The 26,694-nt window shown below is 45.7% G+C and overlaps 2 protein-coding genes across 2 annotated transcripts in view; one reads left to right on the forward strand and one right to left on the reverse strand.

Moving 5' to 3' along the window:
* LOC134944743 (bile salt export pump-like) overlaps positions 1-26,694 on the forward strand; it is a 177,023-nt gene that overhangs the window by 14,567 nt on the left and 135,762 nt on the right. The window contains exons 3-5 of the mRNA XM_063933575.1: positions 21,333-21,351; positions 21,586-21,627; positions 24,933-24,984. Coding sequence (XP_063789645.1) covers positions 21,333-21,351; positions 21,586-21,627; positions 24,933-24,984 — 113 coding nt within the window. The remainder of the gene's footprint in view (positions 1-21,332; positions 21,352-21,585; positions 21,628-24,932; positions 24,985-26,694) is intronic.
* LOC134944745 (uncharacterized protein DDB_G0284459-like) overlaps positions 1-26,694 on the reverse strand; it is a 164,770-nt gene that overhangs the window by 11,532 nt on the left and 126,544 nt on the right. The window lies entirely within an intron of this gene.

Genomic DNA, 26,694 nt, shown 5'->3' on the forward strand with positions numbered 1-26,694 from the left:
TGCTGCTAATATAGACTGGTTGATAAAGAGATGTAGTAGTATGTATGTATAAAGAAGAAAGAAAAAAAAACCACGGGTAGGTGGTATACAATTATGGACGGACTGCCGAGTGCCGACACAGAGGTAGCCACAGCCGTGAACTACCGTACTGTACTGTGTCTGCTGCTAATATAGACTGGTTGATAAAGAGATGTCGTAGTATGTATGTATGAAGAAGAAAGAAAAAAAAACCACGGTTAGGTGGTATACAATTATGGACGGACTGCCGAGTGCCGACACAGAGGTAGCCACAGCCGTGAACTACCGTACTGTACTGTGTCTGCTGCTAATATAGACTGGTTGATAAAGAGATGTCGTAGTATGTATGTATAAAGAAGAAAGAAAAAAAAACCACGGTTAGGTGGTATACAATTATGGACGGACTGCCGAGTGCCGACACAGAGGTAGCCACAGCCGTGAACTACCGTACTGTACTGTGTCTGCTGCTAATATAGACTGGTTGATAAAGAGATGTCGTAGTATGTATGTATGAAGAAGAAAGAAAAAAAAACCACGGTTAGGTGGTATACAATTATGGACGGACTACCGAGTGCCGACACAGAGGTAGCCACAGCCGTGAACTACCGTACTGTACTGTGTCTGCTGCTAATATAGACTGGTTGATAAAGAGATGTCGTAGTATGTATGTATAAAGAAGAAAGAAAAAAAACCCACGGTTAGGTGGTATACAATTATGGACGGACTGCCGAGTGCCGACACAGAGGTAGCCACAGCCGTGAACTACCGTACTGTACTGTGTCTGCTGCTAATATAGACTGGTTGATAAAGAGATGTAGTAGTATGTATGTATAAAGAAGAAAGAAAAAAAAACCACGGGTAGGTGGTATACAATTATGGATGGACTGCCGAGTGCCGACACAGAGGTAGCTACAGCCGTGAACTACCGTACTGTGTCTGCTGCGACTGGATGATAAATAATGATATAAAAAATATATATATATATCACTACTGCAGCCGGACAGGTATATATATTATATAATGACGGACCTGCTGGACACTGTCTGTCAGCAGAATGAGTTTTTTATAGAATAAAAAAAAAAACACCACACATGTGAAGTCACACGATGAGTGTTTAACTTTTTCAGGCAATCACAATATAGTATACTACTAACTATACTGGTGGTCAGGTCACTGGTCAGTCACACTGGCAGTGGCACTCCTGCAGCAAAAGTGTGCACTGTTTAATTTTAATATAATATGTACTCCTGGCTCCTGCTATAACCTATAACTGGCACTGCAGTGCTCCCCAGTCTCCCCCACAATTATAAGCTGTGTGAGCTGAGCACAGTCAGATATATAATATATACATAGATGATGCAGCACACTGGGCTGAGCAGTGCACACAGATATGGCATGTGACTGTCTTGTACTCCTGGCTCCTGCTATAACCTATAACTGGCACTGCAGTGCTCCCCAGTCTCCCCCACAATTATAAGCTGTGTGAGCTGAGCACAGTCAGATATATAATATATACATAGATGATGCAGGCATGCAGCACACTGGGCTGAGCAGTGCACACAGATATGGTATGTGACTGAGTCACTGTGTGTACCGTTTTTTTCAGGCAGAGAACGGATATATTAAATAAAACAACTGCACTGCTGGTGGTCACTGTGGTCATTCACTAAACTCTGCACTCTCTTCTACAGTATCAGCCTCAGGTCAATCTCTCTCTCTCTCTCTCCTAATCTAAATGGAGAGGACGCCAGCCACGTCCTCTCCCTATCAATCTCAATGCACGTGTGAAAATGGCGGCGACGCGCGGCTCCTTATATAGAATCTGAGTCTCGCGATAGAATCCGAGCCTCGCGAGAATCCGACAGCGTCATGATGACGTTCGGGCGCGCTCGGGTTAACCGAGCAAGGCGGGAAGATCCGAGTCGCTCGGACCCGTGAAAAAAAACATGAAGTTCGTGCGGGTTCGGATTCAGAGAAACCGAACCCGCTCATCTCTAGTATTTACCCTGCACAGAAATAAAATAACCCACCCAAATCTAACTCTCTCTGCACATGTTATATCTGCCTCCCCTGCAGTGCACATGGTTTTGCCCAACTGCTAAAAAATTTCCTGCTGCGATCAACTTGGAATTACCCCCATTATACCACACGGTATCCCCAATTCTCATTATGACATACAGTGCCCCCTGTTCATATTGTGCCACATTACAGTGCCCCAGTTCTTATTATATAACATTATGGTGCCCTCCACATTACAAAGAGAAGATCAGATTATGATGCTTTAAAGTGGCTTCCAGTATATATTGTGCCACATTTCAATGCCCCCTTACCATTATAACATCCAATACACACTTCTCTCATTGAAAATGTAATGTCACACAATTCAGGTTGGGCAGTGGATCAGATCCAATTGCTTTACAGGAAAATCTGGGAAATTGGTATGCAACTACATAACCTGGGTTCAGGCCCATTACCCATTATAGTTAGATCCATGTCTCTATATATTATTTCAAAAGAAAGAAACATATTTGGTGCTTCTGTTTTAGAGCACAACAGAAATGTGTGGGATATGTGTGACTATTTCCTCATTGTGCTACATTATGTTATCAGAACATGGAGAGATCAGAATGTTTTAATCTTCCTGTTATTGCTCTCTACTGTATGTAAGTAGGGCTACACTGGCCATCAGGCACTTCTAGCAAATAGGAGAAGGGCTGATCTCCTGATGTGCCGCTCCAGCATTACTGCTTGGCTGTATGGCAGACTAAGAGCCAGGGACTGGCCAACCAGCTCCACCTCCCGGCGCTCTGCTCGGCCACCCGACATACTGAAAAATGGAGGTGTGCAGCTAGGCCACACCCCCATGAGCCGTGACCACTCCCCTTGTTGTGCACACATATGCTACTGTAGATTGCCGGGGCCAGTGCAGACCCCCAGTCCGTCCCTGTATGTAAGCGGTGGAACATCTTGTTAATGGCACAGGAGATCTACGGTATTACAAGTGAAGAAACATTCTTCAAAGCGGACATACCGTACATACATAATCAAGACCGGTGCCAGGGTGTTCGGCGCCCTCCTGCAAAAAATACATTTGCGCCCTCCCATGCGTAATAAAGGGACGGTGTGTGCCAATGGGGTGTGGTCTCACATGGAAGGGGCGTGGACACACAATAGTACCCTCAATTCAAATTACGCCACACACAGTGTATCACAATCTTATTCTTGTTATACCACACGTAGTGCCCCTGATTCATATTACACCAAATAGTAGTGTACCTAATTCACATTATGATACACAGTAGTGATCCTTATACACAATACCCACAGTAGTGTCTCTAATATACACACAAAGCCCGCAGCAGTAGTGCCCCTTACACGTAACACCCACAGTAGTAGTGCCCCTTACACATAACGCCCACAGTAGTAGTGCCCCTTACACACAGCGCCCACAGTAGTCCTGCCACACACAACGCCCACAGTAGTTGTGCCACACACAACGCCCACAGTAGTAGTTCAACACTTAATGCCCCTTACACTAATGTCCACAGGAGGATTGGAGAGACTGGGGAGTGCTGTATTTACCGCACAGAGTGCTGTGGGCACCGCTGCCAAAAGTGCAGCGGGGAGGAGCAGGGCTGGCCCAAGCCTAATTTTTTCGGTAAGCGAATATAGATTTTGGCTCCCCTCACTGTGGATATTGTGGGTGGAGCTATAAAGCGGGTGGGGCATCAACTGGTGCCCCACTCACATAAAGCCAGTTCTACATAAAAGAAAAACTGAAAATATTGCTTTAGATATATAATATTCCAGATTTCATACATTATTATTATTTATAATTAGAAAACCCTGTTGTAATGCATCACTTACAGACCAGGCTTGATGCTCCCACATGTAATGTATATATACTACCGCCAAAGTTCTGTTTAACGCATGACACATTAATGCAGACTGTCTCACATCACAGGCAGTGAGCACTATAACCACCTGCTCTCTTCACACAGGGAACTTAGAAAGCAGAAATGTGTATACATGACTAAGGGGAACACTTACTTAGCAGTGATAAGAGCGAAGAAGTGAGCCAGTGCATAATATAAAATTATACAGAGCTGCTGATTGGTTAATGGGGCAACTTCTCCACTGGCTCACTTCTCCTCTCTTATCACTGCTTAATAAATGTCCCCCTAAATATATAATATATATATATTAAAAAAATCATAGTTTGTGGCTTTTTTTAAATTATTCTATTAAATTGGCTATCAGCAAATGAGGGCTTATAACCAATCAATAAGAATAATAAAATTAGGTAGGTGTGTGTGTGTGTGTGTGTGTGTGTGTGTGTGTGTGTGTGGGGGGGGGGGGGTTACTAGGAGCACCCTTACCACTAAATCCACCCCTGGAGGAAGAGCAATAGGGGGGTGGCTAAAAGGAGGCATTACATCTTATAGGAGTGTCGCAGACATGTCGCTGACAGCAGGTTGCCTACAGAGACACACAGGCGCTCATATAGAGGCCATACTCAGATGGAAAAATGGTACCTTCGAGAAATTGCACCTTCAAGTTTCGATGTTACTGCTAAGGACTCACCAAATGGCAGGCTACAGAGTTGCTAATGTTAGTAAGTGAAGCTGCCATCCAGGAATGAAAAGAGACACTCATCGGCTTTATCACAAGCTCAATCAATGTGGTTGGAGTAGCTATCGCTGTTACTTCCTTGGAAGCAGCAGCAATAGCTCTGTATGTAAATGCAGCAGAAAGTAGACCCCACCTGTTGTAGTAGTGATCCAAGCTGCGTCATCGGATGCAGCATTGGATGACTGCAACACCATCAAACAGCTTGTAGCACCCATGGGGTCCCGCTACCCACCCGTCGCAGATTCAAAGACAGATACCCTTCCTCCCACCCAAATGGCAGTGACATGCCTAACTTTTCACAAACGGAGGCCGCCGCAGCCTCATCCCGCCCCCAGACGGCATCAGACTGTCAAGCACTGGCAGTCTGATGGCATAGTGCATCTGTCATAGGAGTACCCATTCATGCTTATGCAGAACGGTTCCTGCACGTGTGCAAAGTACCGACTACTGGTACTTTGCGATAAACAATGCAACACTGTCCAGATCTGAATTATCCACATTGTGTTGTGATCGGACCAACAAATAATGGAATAGGACCCCAACTGCATCCACACCTCCAACCAGAGTTGGGACTGACCAAGGGGCATTACTGTATAATAAGTAGTGAATCAAGGGGCATTACTGTGTCTGGCATAATGTGTTACAAGGGGCATTACTGTGTCTGGCATAATGTGTTACAAGGGGCATTACTGTGTCTGTCATAATGTGTTACAAGGGGTATTACTGTCTGTGGCATAATGTGTTTTAAGGGGCACTACTGCTGCAACGTATAGCGTGTTATAAGGGGCACTACTACTGCGTGGATTTATGTGTTATATAAGGGGCTTTACTTCAGCATGGCATAATGTGTTATAAGGGGCACCACTACAGCATGGCATAATGTGTTATAAGGGGCATACTACTGCATGGCATAATGTGTGGCATACTATAAATGTGGGGGCCTTATGTGTAGCATACTGTAATTTGGGGATCGTACTGTGTAGGGAGGCCAATCCCGGGCCGTTTTTTCAATCCCGGGATTCGGGATTGAAAAACGCTCAATCCCGGGATTCCCAGGATCCCGGGATTGCAGTAGGGATCAGTGAAAAAGGGTGTAGGGAGCAGCGCTGGAGGGTAGGTAGCGGTGCGGGAGGGTTTAGGTAGCGGCGCGGAAGGGAGGGAGGGTGTAGGTAGTGGTGCAGGAGGGTGTAGGTAGCTGGGCGGGAGGATGTAGGTAGCGGTGCGGGAGGGTGTAGGTAGCTTGGCGGGAGGATGTAGGTAGCGGTGCTGCCGTCCATACATATAGAATAACATACTGACATTTATACTCAGAATACTGGGACACAAGAACTATGCTTTGCTGCCGTACATACATACAGAATAAGGACATATACCAAGATTTACACTCAGCATAGAGAACACAAGAAGTGGTGCTGTGCTGCCGTCCATACATACAGGTAGCAGGGAGGGTTGGTGCAGGTAGCGGCGCGGGAGGGAGTCTGTTAGCACTGCACGGAGAGAAGGTGGGTGAAAGCAAAACCACTTACTATTAAGCGGGCGGCAGCCATAGATAAACGCTGAGCGCAGCGGCATTTTAAATGAAGCGCCGGCCGCCAGCCAACCAGAGCTGGCGGACCGACAGCCAATCAGGGAAGCGGCCGCAGCAGTCGCTCCTGATTGGCTGCCGCTGCTAAGGCAGCTTCCCTGATTGGCTGCCGATCCGCCAGCTCAGATTGGCTGCCGATCCGCCAGCTCAGATTGGCTGGCGGCCGGCGCTACATTTGAAGTGCCGCCGCGTTCAGTGTTTATCTATGGCTGCCGCCCGCCTAATAGTAAGTAGTATTACTTACACACACCCTCCCGCGCATGCGCAATGTAATCCCGTGAATCCCGGGATTGGATGCTCCAATCCCGGGATTCAAATCCCGGCATTTTTGGGCCCAAATCCCGGGATCATTGGCCTCCCTAGTACTGTGTGTTACTATGAATTGAGCGTCCTGCAGTGTGGCTTACCATGAATTGGGGCCCTCCTGTGGCTGTGTTTTCCATTGGGGACCCTGTTGTGTAGTATAGACCTGCTTGGGGGGAAGTGGGCAGTGATAGCACTGCAGGCTCCAGCATCAGGTCTGCTGTCACTGTGAGAATCCTTGCTCAGTGTCACACTCTAAAGACCCCCTCACCTGAGTGCAGGAGTGACTGTTTCATGTCCGCTGCCCCGCTGAGGAGGAGGGGTTGTGAGTGCAGTTCCATCCCACATGTCGTAGAGCAGATAATACATCAGTGTAGTAGTAAACATGAGAATAATTCTGTATATTACCATTATTTTCCATACAAATTTTGTTTCCTGTCTTCTCTTGTGTATCTTTAGTGTGTGAGGTCACACTGGGCCCACATTATGCTGTGGTTTGGGTGTCTATTGCTCATATTTATATTCATTCAACCATCATCTGTCTCCGTTTCTGCTGTATAAGTGATGGAAAAGGGGAACGTGCCATAAGACCACGTCCCTCACAGAGAGGTCATGCACCTTTTCTGGCATGCGTGGGTGTGACCTCCTCGCTGTTCAGCACCCTACTCTATAAAATCCCTACAGTGAACACTAGCTAATCCAATAAAACTGCTAACTCAGGGCTTGGTCAAATGGAAAAATGCCTTCGCTGTTCTTTGTATGTGACCTACACCAATTAAGTGGCAGCTTTAACTAACGCAACCAACCAAATACAGTTAATAATGTACACTTGTATGCTGTGCTAATATAAATTATATCTGTAAAAGCATAGACTAAGAAGAAGGAGGAGTCAGGAATAGTAAAGGGAGGAGTCTATGCCAGGAGCCAGATGCTGACGCGAGGTGGGCCTGTATGATTTAAATGCCTTCAGAGAATTGGCCCACCCATGCTACAATTATCTGCCCTACCACAGATGCAGGGAGCCCAGCTACTATCGGGCCATGAGCTGACAGGGGCCCACCTTCCCTGTCAAAGTTACGTGTGTTATATACATTTATATCAACACATCCGGCACAGCCTCCTTCAAATTATAGCGCATTGGGTGCCCTCACAAGAACAACAGTTACCATCCACAAACGGTGCAGCACTCCAATAACTCACTGTAAGCATGTATTAACAGCAACGTTTCAATGCCTTTATTAGTATGGCATTTTCATCAGACAAAGAGCAAAAAAGAAACATCTTACCTTATAAAGACACATAATACAAGTGGCGCCATTCCAAACCGGGACCACACACCCGGACGGCAGCGCAGTGCAGAAGACGTCATCACATAGTGACATGCTACAGCAACTGACATCATCTGTGTAACCATAGTGACAGATCAACATAGAACTAAAATGAACGATGGCAGGACTAAAGAAACATAATTATAGCAGTTTACAAACAATACTGGTAAACAACCTCAATTACTAAGAGCCAAAACACTAATACCACTTTGTTCATTGAGACCTTTTAGAGCTAGAGTATCAAGACGTGAAATCCAGCGAGCCTCACATTGCAACAATTTTAGACTTCTATTGCTTCCTCGAATTGAAGCAGGCACATGAGCTATCATTCGGTATTTAAAAGGATGTCAAGCTGTGGGCAGCAGAAAAAAAATGTCTCCCTACCGGCTGTTCGCTTTTACCACTGGCCAAAGCAGACTTGATAGCCGATCGATGCGCAGCCATCCTATCCTTAAATGGACATTCAGTCTTTCCTATATAGGACTTGCCACAAGGGCAAATGATTTGGTAAACAGTATATTTTGAATTGCAAGTTAATTTGTGTTGAATATGTATAGGTTTACCAGTCTGGGGATGATAAAAGATATCGCCAGCAATCATGAATCGGCATGTAACCAGGGCCGGAGCTTCCACTAGGCAGCTTTAGGCAGCTGCCTAGGGGCACCAGGACCTGAGGGGGCAGCCTGCTACAGCTGCATGAAAAAGGTAGTGTGGTCCTACCTCTCACAGCCACCGTAATCCCCCAGGCACTCGTATCTACGGGTGTAGTATGGTATGCCGGTGGCCGGGCTCCTGGCGGCCAGCATACCAGTGCTGGAATCCCGACCACCGGCATACCGACAGCTGGGTGAGCACAAATGAGCGCCTTGTAGGCACGGTGGTGCGCTATGTGCGCAACACTATCTATTCTCCCTCCGGGGGGGGGGGGGGTTTGTGGTCCCCCAAGAGGGAGAAAGGGTGTCGGTATGCCGGGTGTCAGGATTCTGGCGCCGGGATCCCGACAGCTGGCAAACTGAAGACCACCCGTAAATACAGTAGCCGCGACTGCCAAGCGCCTGTATTGCAGCCTCCAGCTCCACCTCCACCCGGCACAGGCAGTAACTTTGACAGCTCCCGGAGTCCTGGCTGGGGGTGACATGCGGCGCTGCTCTTCATTCCAGGCTCTTTCACAGACTACTCAGTCCCAACTCGGCATCACAGCCTGCAGGTAAGATGGCTGCATTTGATAAGGAAAGAGGGAAAAGCAGCAGCCTGGGGATGGGGGGGATTGGGGATGGAGATGAGCAGCAGGCACACAGATGGTGGAGAGGATAGAACAGAAGACATTTAAAAGAGTGGGGGGTGGGGGGCGGGGGAGTGAGAGCAGCAGGAAACCACACAGACTGGGGAGATGGGGAGAAGAGAGCAGCCATGAAACAGACTGGAGATGGGGGAGAACAGCAGCATGCCTTTCACCTGAAGGGCGGGTAGGGGGAAGGGCAGTGGGCAGAAGTTTTGCCTAGGGTGCCGAGAAACCTTGCACCGGTACTGCATGTAACACATGAGCAACGGATACAACCCATTTTACCCACATGAACATTAGCATCAGTATTAGAAGACGTGTCTTAGACAAACTCAGATCAGCATCTGTTTGTTCTATGGGCCAAAATTTTTTAGATACTTTATCAATGATAGGGCTGACTATACTGGTTTAGAACAGCAGTCGCCAACCCGTCGCTCGCGAGCGCTGGGTAGCTCGGCACTGCTTTTTCAGTAGCTCGATGTGGCGGCGGCGCTGGATGCATATTAATATGGTGCCGTCCATCAGCCAATCATAGCACGCGTGCCGGCTCCTAATTGGCTGGCGGTCCGCACCATATTTCAAATGGCCGTGGCAGGAGACGTCAGTGGCAGCGCCGGTCGGAGTAGGAGACTGAGCTTCAAGACACATCACGCACTGTGCTAGTTCCAGCTCTCCTCATCTCATCCCCAGACACACATAAGCGAAATGGCAGCTGCGGGGGCAGTACTACTGTATCTGGTGAGTACTACTTGTATCTGGCACTGCAGGGGGGGGGGGGCATTATTTGTGTATCTGGCACTGTAGGAGGGGACATTATTTGTGTATTTGGCACTGCAGGGGGGGCATTATTTGTGTATCTGGCACTGCAGTGGGGGGGGGGGGGCATTATTTGTGTATCTGGCACTACAGGAAGGGACATTATTTGTGTATCTGGCACTGCAGGAGGGGACATTATTTGTGTATCTGGCACTGCAGGTGGGGACATTATTTGTGTATCTGGCACTGCTGGGAGGCATTATTTGTGTATCTGACACTGCTGGGGGGCATTATTTGTGTATCTGGCACTATACGAGGGTCGTCATTACTGTTGCAAGGCCACACCCACTTTTGTGAGACCGCACCTACTTTGTGAGCCCACACCCACTTTCACAGGAATGGGCGTGCATTGGGGGAGGGGGTAGCTCTTCCAGAGGTTTTTTTTTCCTGAAAGTAGCTCCCACCCCAATAAAGGTTGGAGACCACTGGTTTAGAATATACATTGGTACCTATCACTCCATTAGTAAGGGAAATAGCGACATCCAGAAAATGGACTTCACTATTACTGGAAGTAAACGTAAACTTAACAGGGGAGTCACTAGCATTATGATGCTCAATGTGGTCTATCAATATAGAGCTAGGACCCTCCCAAAAAAGCAGTAAGATGTCTATGTAATGACAAAAAAAGATTATACGACCTGCAATCAATGGATCAGAAAAAAACACAATTTCTTCCACCTGAAACATAAAAATATTTGCATATGAGGGGGCTACCGCCGCCCCCATAGCACAACCAATCAGCTGTAAATAAAACTTGTTGTTATATAAGAAATAATTTTTAGTAAGAATTAACTGCAGTAATTCCACAACAAAATTAATGTCGGGACCAGAATATAATGGATGACCGTCAAGAAATCTTCTTACTGCAGATAAACCCATTTCATGTGGAATAATGGTGTATAAATTAATAACGTCAATGGCAAACATACAAATATCACGATCTAATAGAGGAAACGCCTGTAATTTATATAATAATGTAGTCGTATCCAGCAAATAACGATCATGGTCACAAATACAAGGCTGTAATAAACTATCACAATAAACCGAAATTGGTTGGAACAATCCCCCGCAAGCCACAATTATAGGTCTACCCGGTGGGTCAATTAAAGATTTATGGATCTTCGGGATAGTATACAGTAATGGAACTACTGGAATAACCGGGAGCAAAGCATCCCTAAGTTTACTTGAAATAACACCATTATCCACTGCTTGTTGCAAACAAAACGATAATTCCGACTTAAATACAGGCGTAGGATCCGATGGTAATAACCTATAAGTTAATGTGTATTATATACATTAAAAACTTTTGCCTAGGGGCCTACAATATATCTAGGTATGCCCCCTTAACCTGCTCATTGTAATGTGGCATAAAATTAACTGGAGCATATTATAATGTTTCATAATATGAACTGGGGGCACTATAAAGTGACATAATATGAACTGGAGGACACTGTATATAGTAATGTGAATTTGGGTACTATGTTGCATAATGTGTACTTTAGCACTACAATGTGATATAACTTGAACTAGGGCATTACTATGCTTCATAAAATAAACTAGGATACTACAATGGGGCATAACATTAACTTAGGTACCATGTTGGCTCAGAAATCTAGGGTACTAATATGAGACATACAATTAACAAGTGCTGCAGAGAAGTGCATTGTGCTGCAGAGAAGTGCTGCAGAGAAGTGCATTGGGACATTGGTACCTTCAAAAAGTTGGTATGGGGCCCACAAAGATCTGGCTATGCCCCTGGTCCTACCCATTCTGTGGTGTGAAATGCATGTACTTATGCTCTGGCATGCCGTTGTGTATTGTACTTATGTTCTGACGCCCTGTTACTGTTTTCTCTGTCTACCCTTTACTATGCCAGTCTACACTTTGTGGCACCAGTAGAGTGTTATGGGGGTTTTGTTGCAGTATTGGATTATACAGGATAAGTAATGATGTATGGATGCCACAGTTGTCCAATTATAGCCAGTGATATATACAGGGCCAGTTCTAGACCTTGTGGCTCCCAGTGCGAACTTTTCTTTTGGAGCTCCCGGCGCCCCTTCCCCCGGTGAGCGCACCCCTCCCCATTCAAAACAGGGACAGTGCATGAAAGCAGGGGCATAAACTTAATGAGGAAGAGGTGTGGCCACAGAATAGTACCAATTCACATTACACCGCACATTAGTGTCCATCAGTCCCATTACTACACAGTAGTACACCCAAAGTTCACCTGTTGATTCCAAAACCCTATCCTGCTGCAAAAACTACAACAATCTGAAAAAAAAAAAACGGAAAACCTGTCATGTTTTAAAAGCCTGCAGAAATCAACAGTAATTGTGAAGGCTTCTGTTATACTAAAAGATGTGAAAAATGTGGTTCTATGTTACAACATTCTGGGGGATATATTTACTAAAGTGCACATTTTTAGAAGTGGAGATGTTGCCCATAGCAACCAGATTCTACTTATCTAGCAACTTCTACAAGAAAATAGGGAACATCTGCACTTCTAAAAACCTTCTGCTAGGGCTGGCCTGCCTGGTGAACACTGGGTCAGGGAGCTGTGGGAGAACACACAGAGTGGGCTGCTTACCTGCAGTGCTATAGTACATCATGTACATAGTATCCTCAGCACTTCCGGTCAGAGGCTCTGAGCATTCTGTTTCTGTTTGCCTGTCCGAATTGTCACCACAACTTTGGGAGCTGCCACTTGTCCAAAGCCTGGCCTGTGTCAGTGCCGCTGCCGACGCCGTCTGTCCTGATGCTGTGCTGCCGCCCCGCATGCTCAGTGCGTGCTTATGGGGAAAGTGGGAGGCAGGGTTAGCGCTGAGTGCGCTGAGCTCACATTCATTAACATGGCGCTCAGGCTCCAGCGCTGTGTAAGCAGGTGCCAGGCGGCGGAACAGACAGTGCGGCAGCGCCCTCATAGCTGCGGCGCCCCGGGCAAAAGTCCTGCTTGCCCATGGCAAGAGCCGCTACTGGATATATAGATACCGCATGTTTCTTTGGAACTTATTGTACATTCGGGTGCAGTCATGCTATACAGTAGGTACACAGTCAGAACATCTCCATTTAAAATGTCAACAACACAGCAGAAGGTCAACATTAATGATATCATCATGGTTAGAATTAGAGATGAGCGCCTGAAATTTTTCGGGTTTTGTGTTTTGGTTTTGGGTTCGGTTCCGCGGCCGTGTTTTGGGTTCGAACGCGTTTTGGCAAAACCTCACCGAATTTTTTTTGTCGGATTCGGGTGTGTTTTGGATTCGGGTGTTTTTTTCAAAAAACACTAAAAAACAGCTTAAATCATAGAATTTGGGGGTCATTTTGATCCCAAAGTATTATTAACCTCAAAAACCATAATTTACACTCATTTTCAGTCTATTCTGAATACACACCTCACAATATTATTTTTAGTCCTAAAATTTGCACCGAGGTCGCTGTGTGAGTAAGATAAGCGACCCTAGTGGCCGACACAAACACCGGGCCCATCTAGGAGTGGCACTGCAGTGTCACGCAGGATGTCCCTTCCAAAAAACCCTCCCCAAACAGCACATGACGCAAAGAAAAAAAGAGGCGCAATGAGGTAGCTGTGTGAGTAAGATTAGCGACCCTAGTGGCCGACACAAACACCGGGCCCATCTAGGAGTGGCACTGCAGTGTCACGCAGGATGGCCCTTCCAAAAAACCCTCCCCAAACAGCACATGACGCAAAGAAAAAAAGAGGCGCAATGAGGTAGCTGTGTGAGTAAGATTAGCGACCCTAGTGGCCGACACAAACACCGGGCCCATCTAGGAGTGGCACTGCAGTGTCACGCAGGATGTCCCTTCCAAAAAACCCTCCCCAAACAGCACATGACGCAAAGAAAAAAAGAGGCGCAATGAGGTAGCTGTGTGAGTAAGATTAGCGACCCTAGTGGCCGACACAAACACCGGGCCCATCTAGGAGTGGCACTGCAGTGTCACGCAGGATGTCCCTTCCAAAAAACCCTCCCCAATCAGCACATGATGCAAAGAAAAAGAAAAGAAAAAAGAGGTGCAAGATGGAATTGTCCCTTGGGCCCTCCCACCCACCCTTATGTTGTATAAACAAAACAGGACATGCACACTTTAACCAACCCATCATTTCAGTGACAGGGTCTGCCACACGACTGTGACTGATATGACGGGTTGGTTTGGACCCCCCCCAAAAAAGAAGCAATTAATCTCTCCTTGCACAAACTGGCTCTACAGAGGCAAGATGTCCACCTCATCTTCACCCTCCGATATATCACCGTGTACATCCCCCTCCTCACAGATTATCAATTCGTCCCCACTGGAATCCACCATCTCAGCTCCCTGTGTACTTTGTGGAGGCAATTGCTGCTGGTCAATGTCTCCGCGGAGGAATTGATTATAATTCATTTTAATGAACATCATCTTCTCCACATTTTCTGGATGTAACCTCGTACGCCGATTGCTGACAAGGTGAGCGGCGGCACTAAACACTCTTTCGGAGTACACACTTGTGGGAGGGCAACTTAGGTAGAATAAAGCCAGTTTGTGCAAGGGCCTCCAAATTGCCTCTTTTTCCTGCCAGTATAAGTACGGACTGTGTGACGTGCCTACTTGGATGCGGTCACTCATATAATCCTCCACCATTCTATCAATGTTGAGAGAATCATATGCAGTGACAGTAGACGACATGTCCGTAATCGTTGTCAGGTCCTTCAGTCCGGACCAGATGTCAGCATCAGCAGTCGCTCCAGACTGCCCTGCATCACCGCCAGCGGGTGGGCTCGGAATTCTGAGCCTTTTCCTCGCACCCCCAGTTGCGGGAGAATGTGAAGGAGGAGATGTTGACAGGTCGCGTTCCGCTTGACTTGACAATTTTGTCACCAGCAGGTCTTTCAACCCCAGCAGACCTGTGTCTGCCGGAAAGAGAGATCCAAGGTAGGCTTTAAATCTAGGATCGAGCACGGTGGCCAAAATTAGTGCTCTGATTTCAACAGATTGACCACCCGTGAATCCTTGTTAAGCGAATTAAGGGCTGCATCCACAAGTCCCACATGCCTAGCGGAATCGCTCCCTTTTAGCTCCTTCTTCAATGCCTCCAGCTTCTTCTGCAAAAGCCTGATGAGGGGAATGACCTGACTCAGGCTGGCAGTGTCTGAACTGACTTCACGTGTGGCAAGTTCAAAGGGCATCAGAACCTTGCACAACGTTGAAATCATTCTCCACTGCACTTGAGACAGGTGCATTCCACCTCCTATATCGTGCTCAATTGTATAGGCTTGAATGGCCTTTTGCTGCTCCTCCAACCTCTGAAGCATATAGAGGGTTGAATTCCACCTCGTTACCACTTCTTGCTTCAGATGATGGCAGGGCAGGTTCAGTAGTTTTTGGTGGTGCTCCAGTCTTCTGTACGTGGTGCCTGTACGCCGAAAGTGTCCCGCAATTTTTCTGGCCACCGACAGCATCTCTTGCACGCCCCTGTCGTTTTTTAAAAAATTCTGCACCACCAAATTCAAGGTATGTGCAAAACATGGGACGTGCTGGAATTTGCCCATATTTAATGCACACACAATATTGCTGGCGTTGTCCGATGCCACAAATCCACAGGAGAGTCCAATTGGGGTAAGCCATTCCGCGATGATCTTCCTCAGTTGCCGTAAGAGGTTTTCAGCTGTGTGCGTATTCTGGAAAGCGGTGATACAAAGCGTAGCCTGCCTAGGAAAGAGTTGGCGTTTGCGAGATGCTGCTACTGGTGCCGCCGCTGCTGTTCTTGCGGCGGGAGTCCATACATCTACCCAGTGGGCTGTCACAGTCATATAGTCCTGACCCTGCCCTGCTCCACTTGTCCACATGTCCGTGGTTAAGTGGACATTGGGTACAACTGCATTTTTTAGGACACTGGTGAGTCTTTTTCTGACGTCCGTGTACATTCTCGGTATCGCCTGCCTAGAGAAGTGGAACCTAGATGGTATTTGGTAACGGGGGCACACTGCCTCAATAAATTGTCTAGTTCCCTGTGAACTAACGGCGGATACCGGACGCACGTCTAACACCAACATAGTTGTCAAGGACTCAGTTATCCGCTTTGCAGTAGGATGACTGCTGTGATATTTCATCTTCCTCGCAAAGGACTGTTGAACAGTCAATTGCTTACTGGAAGTAGTACAAGTGGGCTTACGACTTCCCCTCTGGGATGACCATCGACTCCCAGCGGCAACAACAGCAGCGCCAGCAGCAGTAGGCGTTACACGCAAGGATGCATCGGAGGAATCCCAGGCAGGAGAGGACTCGTCAGAATTGCCAGTGACATGGCCTGCAGGACTATTGGCATTCCTGGGGAAGGAGGAAATTGACACTGAGGGAGTTGGTGGGGTGGTTTGCGTGAGCTTGGTTACAAGAGGAAGGGATTTACTGGTCAGTGGACTGCTTCCGCTGTCACCCAAAGTTTTTGAACTTGTCACTGACTTATTATGAATGCGCTGCAGGTGACGTATAAGGGAGGATGTTCCGAGGTGGTTAACGTCCTTACCCCTACTTATTACAGCTTGACAAAGGGAACACACGGCTTGACACCTGTTGTCCGCATTTCTGGTGAAATACCTCCACACCGAAGAGCTGATTTTTTTGGTATTTTCACCTGGCATGTCAACGGCCATATTCCTCCCACGGACAACAGGTGTCTCCCCGGGTGCCTGACTTAAACAAACCACCTCACCATCAGAATCCTCCTGGTCAATTTCCTCCCCAGCGCCAGCAACACCCATATCCTCCTCATCCTGGTGTACTTCAACACTGACATCTTCAATCTGACTATCAGGAACTGGACTGCGGGTGCTCCTTCCAGCACTTGCAGGGGGCGTGCAAATGGTGGAAGGCGCATGCTCTTCACGTCCAGTGTTGGGAAGGTCAGGCATCGCAACCGACACAATTGGACTCTCCTTGTGGATTTGGGATTTCGAAGAACGCACAGTTCTTTGCTGTGCTGCTTTTGCCAGCTTGAGTCTTTTCATTTTTCTAGCGAGAGGCTGAGTGCTTCCATCCTCATGTGAAGCTGAACCACTAGCCATGAACATAGGCCAGGGCCTCAGCCGTTCCTTGCCACTCCGTGTGGTAAATGGCATATTGGCAAGTTTACGCTTCTCCTCCGACAATTTTATTTTAGGTTTTGGAGTCCTTTTTTTACTGATATTTGGTGTTTTGGATTTGACATGCTCTGTACTATGACATTGGGCATCGGCCTTGGCAGACGACGTTGCTGGCATTTCATCGTCTCGGCCATGACTAGTGGCAGCAGCTTCAGCACGAGGTGGAAGTGGATCTTGATCTTTCCCTAATTTTGGAACCTCAACATTTTTGTTCTCCATATTTTAATAGGCACAACTAAAAGGCACCTCAGGTAAACAATGGAGATGGATGGATTGGATACTAGTATACAATTATGGACGGGCTGCCGAGTGCCGACACAGAGGTAGCCACAGCCGTGAACTACCGCACTGTACTGTGTCTGCTGCTAATATATAGACTGGTTGATAAAGAGATAGTATACTCGTAACTAGTATGTATGTATAAAGAAAGAAAAAAAAACCACGGTTAGGTGGTATATACAATTATGGACGGGCTGCCGAGTGCCGACACAGAGGTAGCCACAGCCGTGAACTACCGCACTGTACTGTGTCTGCTGCTAATATATAGACTGGTTGATAAAGAGATAGTATACTCGTAACTAGTATGTATGTATAAAGAAAGAAAAAAAAACCACGGTTAGGTGGTATATACAATTATGGACGGGCTGCCGAGTGCCGACACAGAGGTAGCTACAGCCGTGAACTACCGCACTGTACTGTGTCTGCTGCTAATATATAGACTGGTTGATAAAGAGATAGTATACTCGTAACTAGTATGTATGTATAAAGAAAGAAAAAAAAACCACGGTTAGGTGGTATATACAATTATGGACGGGCTGCCGAGTGCCGACACAGAGGTAGCCACAGCCGTGAACTACCGCACTGTACTGTGTCTGCTGCTAATATATAGACTGGTTGATAAAGAGATAGTATACTCGTAACTAGTATGTATGTATAAAGAAAGAAAAAAAAACCACGGTTAGGTGGTATATACAATTATGGACGGGCTGCCGAGTGCCGACACAGAGGTAGCCACAGCCGTGAACTACCGCACTGTACTGTGTCTGCTGCTAATATATAGACTGGTTGATAAAGAGATAGTATACTCGTAACTAGTATGTATGTATAAAGAAAGAAAAAAAAACCACGGTTAGGTGGTATATACAATTATGGACGGGCTGCCGAGTGCCGACACAGAGGTAGACACAGCCGTGAACTACCGCACTGTACTGTGTCTGCTGCTAATATAGACTGGTTGATAAAGAGATAGTATACTCGTAACTAGTATGTATGTATAAAGAAAGAAAAAAAAACCACGGTTAGGTGGTATATACAATTATGGACGGGCTGCCGAGTGCCGACACAGAGGTAGCCACAGCCGTGAACTACCGCACTGTACTGTGTCTGCTGCTAATATATAGACTGGTTGATAAAGAGATAGTATACTCGTAACTAGTATGTATGTATAAAGAAAGAAAAAAAAAACACGGTTAGGTGGTATATACAATTATGGACGGGCTGCCGAGTGCCGACACAGAGGTAGCCACAGCCGTGAACTACCGCACTGTACTGTGTCTGCTGCTAATATAGACTGGTTGATAAAGAGATAGTATACTCGTAACTAGTATGTATGTATAAAGAAAGAAAAAAAACACCACGGTTAGGTGGTATATACAATTATGGACGGGCTGCCGAGTGCCGACACAGAGGTAGCCACAGCCGTGAACTACCGCACTGTACTGTGTCTGCTGCTAATATATAGACTGGTTGATAAAGAGATAGTATACTCGTAACTAGTATGTATGTATAAAGAAAGAAAAAAAAACCACGGTTAGGTGGTATATACAATTATGGACGGGCTGCCGAGTGCCGACACAGAGGTAGCCACAGCCGTGAACTACCGCACTGTACTGTGTCTGCTGCTAATATAGACTGGTTGATAAAGAGATAGTATACTACTAATATTATATATACTGGTGGTCAGGTCACTGGTCACTAGTCACACTGGCAGTGGCACTCCTGCAGCAAAAGTGTGCACTGTTTAATTTTAATATAATATTATGTACTCCTGGCTCCTGCTATAACCTATAACTGGCACTGCAGTAGTGCTCCCCAGTCTCCCCCACAATTATAAGCTGTGTGAGCTGAGCAGTCAGACAGATATATAATATATATAGATGATGCAGCACACTGGCCTGAGCCTGAGCAGTGCACACAGATATGGTATGTGACTGACTGAGTCACTGTGTGTATCGCTTTTTTCAGGCAGAGAACGGATATATTAAATAAACTGCACTGTGTGTCTGGTGGTCACTCACTATATAATATATTATGTACTCCTGGCTCCTGCTATAACCTATAACTGGCACTGCAGTAGTGCTCCCCAGTCTCCCCCACAATTATAAGCTGTGTGAGCTGAGCAGTCAGACAGATATATATAATATTATATATAGATAATAGATGATGCAGCACACTGGCCTGAGCCTGAGCAGTGCACACAGATATGGTATGTGACTGAGTCACTGTGTGCTGTGTATCGCTTTTTTCAGGCAGAGAACGGATTATAAAGTAAACTGCACTGTCCTCACTAGTAAACTCTCTCCACTCAGTCTCTACACTTCTACAGTAACAGTACTCCTCCTAGTCAGCTCCAGTAAATCTCTCTCAGTCTCTTATAATCTAAATGGAGAGGACGCCAGCCACGTCCTCTCCCTATCAATCTCAATGCACGTGTGAAAATGGCGGCGACGCGCGGCTCCTTATATAGAATCCGAGTCTCGCGATAGAATCCGAGCCTCGCGAGAATCCGACAGCGTCATGATGACGTTCGGGCGCGCTCGGGTTAACCGAGCAAGGCGGGAAGTTCCGAGTCGCTCGGACCCGTGAAAAAAAACATGAAGTTCTGGCGGGTTCGGATTCAGAGAAACCGAACCCGCTCATCTCTAGTTAGAATGTCAACATAATTAATGTTGACACCTGCAAAATGTTGACATCAGAAATGTTAGTGCTAAGGTTGCCGCTAAGGTTAGCATTAGGGTTACCGATAAGACAGAGATGTCACAAGGGGGTGCGGGCTGCACCTGGGCGTCACTCTTTCAGGGGATGACACCACAATGTCGGCTCCTCCGCAGTGACAGGAGCCGGGTGCTGCAGTGGCCATTTTCCCGGAGATCTGCGCATGTGCAGTAGAGTCTGATCCATCTAGTGCTCAGACTCTCTGCACAGCCAGCAGAGAGGAGGGGACCTGAACCGAGGAGGCTGCACACAGGTCTCCCCCTCACTTAAAGTGTCCCTGAGGGGCAGCCCGGCATCTCTGGGGACACTGAGCATGCCCCCAGAGTGATGTAACCGGGGAGGCTTCCCACAGGGATTCGTCCCATAGTGACACAAACAGGGCTTCCATTAGGCCATGCCCCTACCCATGAAGCCACACACCCTTTTTGGTCTGAATGTAAAGACAACCAACGCCAACATTATGAACATGTTGAAATAGTGAATGTGAACTAAACATACCACACCCATGCCGTTATCAGCTCTCTATCCATTGATACAGACATGCATCCCTTTCAATAAAGGGTAAAATGCAAACAGCGCAATGAACATGTTGAACGACAAGCACTCATTCATTATTTAATATTTGACATTACATTGGCTGTATAAGTAATACTACTGCTTCCATTTGGGTGTAGTATGGTATGCCGGCTGTCGGCGTCCTGGCACACAGCATACCGGCACCGGAATCCCGACAGCCAGCATACCGACAGCGTGGCGAGCGCAAATGTGCCCCTTGCGGGCTCGCTGCGCTCACCACGCTGAGGATACAGTGGCTCGCATATCTATTCTCCCTCCAGGGGATTCGTGGACCCCCAAGAGGGAGAAACGGTGTTGGTATGCTGGCTGTCGGGTTTCCGGTGCCGATATACTGTGCGCCGGGACCCCGACAGCCGGCAAACTGAAGACCACCCCTTGCATTTATGTCTTATATTAAGTGAAAACTATAAAATCATGAGAAATATTTTGTTTTCTTTATTTTTTTAGCATTTTTTACATTTCTTTTTTGAGTATAAAATAGCCAGTAGCCTAGGGCAATAGCCATATTCTGTAACTGTATATACACACCAATGCAGAGACCATCCAGAAGTATCATACTGTGTAGCTAATCCTAACATAGCAGTAAGTGGTCATCAATCACATTATATAGAATGACAAGAAACTTTACGGACATACTGTATTTAATTCTACTTTTTTCTTTTCAGATAATTTGAAGAATACAGAGTAAGTATTTATCTTAATTTACTTTCTATGTTGAATGAAATGCGTCTAATACATATTAATAAACGACTATAATAGACCCATCTATCATACAGTATATAGCTTTTAACGTCACGGTCCATGGTACATACATGGTAGGTAACTGGATCGTTAGTAATTAGTGGACGAGCATAATGCAATTTGAATTGCAAAACAATTAATTATCATTTTACAATATTTACTTTTTTTTCTGAACAGAGACAAGTATGAAAATGGCAATGCATCATCAAATAAAGACACGTAAGTTAATATCTTGATTATCTCTGTTTAGATTAAAATTGAGATTGGGGGATTTTTTTATTGCCTGAGCTAGTATCCATTAGATTTTAGCCTTTCGTTTCACTATGAGCCAACTGAAACAAATGTATTAAGCCTTATCAAGCGATAAAGTGGAGACGGATAAAGAGAGATAAATGACCAGCCAACCAGCTCCTAACTGTCATTTTTCAAACACAGACTGTGACATTGCAGTTAGGAAGCTGATTGGCTGGTATTTTATCACTCATTGGGGGATATTCAATTGATTGAAAAGTCATACCCCTTTCAGACATAGGACCCGGGAATTTCCCTGCTTCAGACCCGGGATTTTCACCTCTGAAAAATCCCGTGTTTTTGCTGGGACCCCTTTCACACTAAACCTGAGACCTGGGAAATTCCCGGGTCGACCCCTTTCAGACATAAGCCTGGTCTGCCCTGTCAGCCAGGTCAGCCCAGGCTACTCTAATGTGACATGTCTTAAACACACACACACAGACGTCACACTCGTACATTTACACACACGTCTCACACACATATGTCACACTCAAACACACACATACATGTAATATACACACACATGCCAAATTTATATATATATATATATATATTTACTCACTCACTCTCACTCACTCCAACAGGCCGCCTCTCTGTTTTGTGGCTGCGCTGGCTGCTTCAGCTGCTCACAGCAGCACGGACTGAGCAGCTGGTGCACGCCCCCTCTGAACTCCGGCCCCCTCCAGCCAGCCCCGCCAATCAGGTGCGACCTAGGAGTAAATTCCCGGGTTGCACCTTTCAGACCTAAGCCGGGTTGTCTTCCCGGGACTTGAGTCCCGGGAAAAACCCAGGTCAATTGCAGGGTTGGCGACCCGGATCACATTCCCGGGTCGGTGCCTTTCAGACATACCAAATTCCCGGGTTGATGCGCGTTCATGTGCAAAATCCCGGGAATTTGGAGCATGTCTGAAAGGGGTATCAGTTGGGAGTCTGTTTTTTCCTATCTAATAGACAGGAAAAAACAGACACCCAACCGACTTTTCAAACAATTGAATTCCACCTTTATCCGTCTCCACTTTATCACTTTTTAAGGCTTAATACTTTTGGGCCATACATCACAAAGGTATGAAGCCCACACATTTAGGGCAGTATTCAGCATTACTGTCAATGTTGTCCTGAATATTATCTGGCAATATTGATGCTTATTTTTTCTCTCAAATTTATCACAACTATTCAGTGATAAACTTTGCGGGGACAGCAGTTGCAGTAACACACTGTTCCTGCGAAGTTCTAGGCAGCTCTGTTTTCAGAAGTAAGGAAACAAAACATTTTATTGCTTCTATATGCTCAGCCATGCACTTACTTAACAATGCGAATAGTCTCCTTTGCTGCAGTGACTTCTACTATGATATGCCGGCACTGGGATCCCGACCACCGGAATGCCGGCAGTGGGGAGAGCCCCTTGCGGGCTTGCTGCGCTCGCCACGCTGCGGGCACGGTGGTGCACAATATTTATTTTCCCTCCAGGGGTGTCGTGGACACCCCAAGAGGGAGAACAGTTGTCAGGAACCCGGCGCCGGTATGCTGATATCAAGTGCTTCCCCCTGCAGTGTGACGGGCAGCAAGTGTACAGTATGCCCAGATCCAGCCACCCAAAAGAGTCTAAAATAAATTGCATTATCATCTTTGTTAACCCTTTGCTGAATAGCGGGGTTTATGCTAAAATGCGTAAATGCTTGTTCCCACATTTTGTACTGTGAAAACTAACGCGCTGAATAGAGCCCTTTTTAGTTAAATCTATCTACAGTATATCTATATTGTTGGCATGGTGCTGTAGACAGCTTTTGGCATCTTAGAAATAATACACTGCTGACTGGCAAATCTTGTGCCCCTGATTTATGCCCGATTTGACTTTCTAGTATCTACAGCTCTGTACTGCAAATATTAGTGCCCCGGAAATTTTTTACTGGATTTGGATCTGATTCGTCGTTCGGCTTTGGATTTGCCAAACTGCCGTGACTGGTTTTGGAGTTGGATTTGCTTTTTTTTTCTTTTCCAAAAAAGGACAAAAAAAAGCTAAAATCACATAATTTAGGCCTTTTTTTGTTCTTAGAGTTTTATTCACCTGAATTACATTAATTTCCAGTAATTTCCAGTCAATTTTGACCACCTCAAAGCTCACAATATTGTTTTCACCAATATTGGCCAAAGGCTGCAGCGAGCTGGATGGGTTACTAAGCGACAGAGCAGCGACACAAATACACGGCAGTTTATAGCACATCTATGAAACATTGCTTCAGCATACTGGGGAAAATAGTGCACAGAATAGTGCAAACAATAGATCTATATATTTTTTACTTTTTTTTGAGCTCGCAGCTTGGTTCTAACTGCATGGAGTTACAGGGCTTATAGATCCACATCAACAAAGCACACCAACCAGTACAATATATATATATATATATATATATATATATATATTTATATATATTTATTTATTTTTTCTCTCTACTTGTAAACTTGCAGCTCAGTTCATATTACATAGATCACAGGATAGATACACGTGAACAAGGCACATCAACAGCGCACCAGTGCAACTTACAGCAAAGTACAGCGCAGCATACAGCAGCGTGCAATCACTTTATACAGCACAGCCACTTGTGAGTCCAGAATCTCAGTACAGCCACTACAGCAGAATATAGCCTACCTCCCAACTTTGCAGAAGTGGGTTTAGGGACTCCTGGAAAAGGGGGGGGGGGAGTGTCGACAAAAGAGGGGGAACATCGTGAAAAAGGCTGGATCCTCGCGGAACTGCCCGTTCGCGTCACTCTGGGGGTGTACACAGCACACTCTGAGATGCTGGACTGCCCTCAGGCTCCCCCCAGCACTGTGAATAGATGCCGTACGCATGCGCACAGCATCAATTGTCCTCATTTCCTGCTTCTCTGCCATGCAGAGCAGCGCTGTGTGCGCTCCGCCCAACCCTCCCCTCCCCCTCCCCACTGGACACTGCCGGCTGTGTGTGGGACAGAGGAACAGTCCCTGGAAAATGGTACTGTCCCGCTGAATTGGGAGGTATGGTATAGTGCAGCTTTCAGCAGCGTACCACTATACACAGTCACAGCACAGCCACTTTTGAGTCCGGAGTATCAGTACAGCCACTACAGCAGGGAATAGCACAGCTTTCAGCAGCGTGCCCCCTAGACACTGTCACAGCAAAGCCACTTGAACATTCTATGTACTGTTCATGAATGTTTTTAAATAAACCATTAATACCAAAACATTTTTCTTTGAAGGTCTCAAGCCAGTAAAGCCAATGACAGCATACGTGTTGGCTTCTTCCAGCTGGTAGGTGAATACTTTGTCCAGGAAGGATAACTTTTATCTGTCCCTCTTTATTTCCAGTATGATTCCAGTGTTATATAATACACTCCTCCATAACTGTCAATTTAGTTCCTAAGTTAAATAACTCAGTACATATTACTGTTTGCTTTAGAACATTGTGGTTTTCTTAACTGGGTGCAGTAAGTTGTGTTTTACATTTATTATGCAAACAAATCACCCTGATTACAGAGAACATACTCCTCACAAATGCTATTTATTTACACAGCAAGTGTATTGGACATGCCCTGATATAGATGACAGCACCCTCTGCAGGCTGCTCGTGTTTTATTAACAGTAGTGATCTTAAGGGGCAATGAAAAAGGTGGGGAAGTTTATGATGAAATATTTTCTATGTTGTCATAATGGGAAATATAGTTCCAAAAATGAATTATCTCAACTTGATATGTTCTGCAAATATTCAGTAAATCATTAGGATGATATCATACAAATAATGATTCATTGAAATTAATATATTACCAGGGCTGTGTCTAACAGGATCCAGGGGATTTAACTATTACCGGGCCCAAGTGTCCTGTATCCTAAAAAAATAAAAATATCAAGAGGGTGCTAATAAGTAATAAACCAAATAAGTACACAGACTAGTACAGCTGCCCCCACAATGTGGAACTGGATTCCCGCCCTCTATACAGAACTTGATATAAAAAAAGAAATGTGAGCGCTTGTAAAAGGCAGCTGGTGTGAATGCAGTATAAAATATTTATTTTATATTATTAAAAGATAAATTCGTAATCACACTAATGAAAATAATAGTTATAACAATATATAAAGAATTAAAAATCATGGATATTCAGGTGGACAAAATCATAAAAATGCAGTGAGCACGGATATGGCTGTATATATAAAAAAGATGGCAGTGCCGCAGTTCAGCAGATGGTAATTAAAATTAAGTAGAGTATAATGTTCATGCAGCAAATCAATGAGCAGTCCATTCTCAGCTGAAAGATGCCAGGGTAGCGCATAGTGCACACTCCAGCAAACCAGAGCCGGCCATAGGCATAGGCAAACTAGGCAACTGCCTAGGGCATTTGATATGCCTTGGGGGCATCAGCAGCTTCTGCTGATTAAAATGATATGCGGCATGCCTATATTCTGTGTGTAGCATTTCATATGCAGATACAGCCACAGTCTCACACAGTATATAGGCATGCTGCATATCATTTTAATCAGCAGAAGCTGCTTGTGCATCCTAGCTACACAACAATGCAAATAGGATGCAATTTCATTAAAAAAATGTGCCCAACGTTAGCATTGAGTCAAGATTTATGAGAACACATCTGTATTCAAGCAGAGGCAGAGGTCACAGTGTTAGTGGCAGTGTGAGTGTTGTGTGCATGTGAGTAGGTTGGTTGTGCAGTAGTGTTCAGAATATGTGTAAGGAGCATTATGTGTGTCATGTAAAAATGCATTAATATTGTGCAACATATGTGTAAGGGGCATGTGTGTCATTATGTGTATAAGGGCATTAATAATGTGCGCATATGTGTAACAGGGTACTACTGTATGTGTGTCATTATGTATATAGGGACACTAATAATGTGGAGCAAATGTGTAGGGGGCACTATGTGTGTCATTATGTGTATAAGGGAATTAATAATGTGCGGCATATGTGTAAGGGACATTACATGTAAAAGGGCATTAATAAAGGTTGTCATA

Source organism: Pseudophryne corroboree, chromosome 7 (assembly GCF_028390025.1).
Source record: "Pseudophryne corroboree isolate aPseCor3 chromosome 7, aPseCor3.hap2, whole genome shotgun sequence".
In the NCBI taxonomy this organism is placed as follows: Eukaryota; Metazoa; Chordata; class Amphibia; order Anura; family Myobatrachidae; genus Pseudophryne; species Pseudophryne corroboree.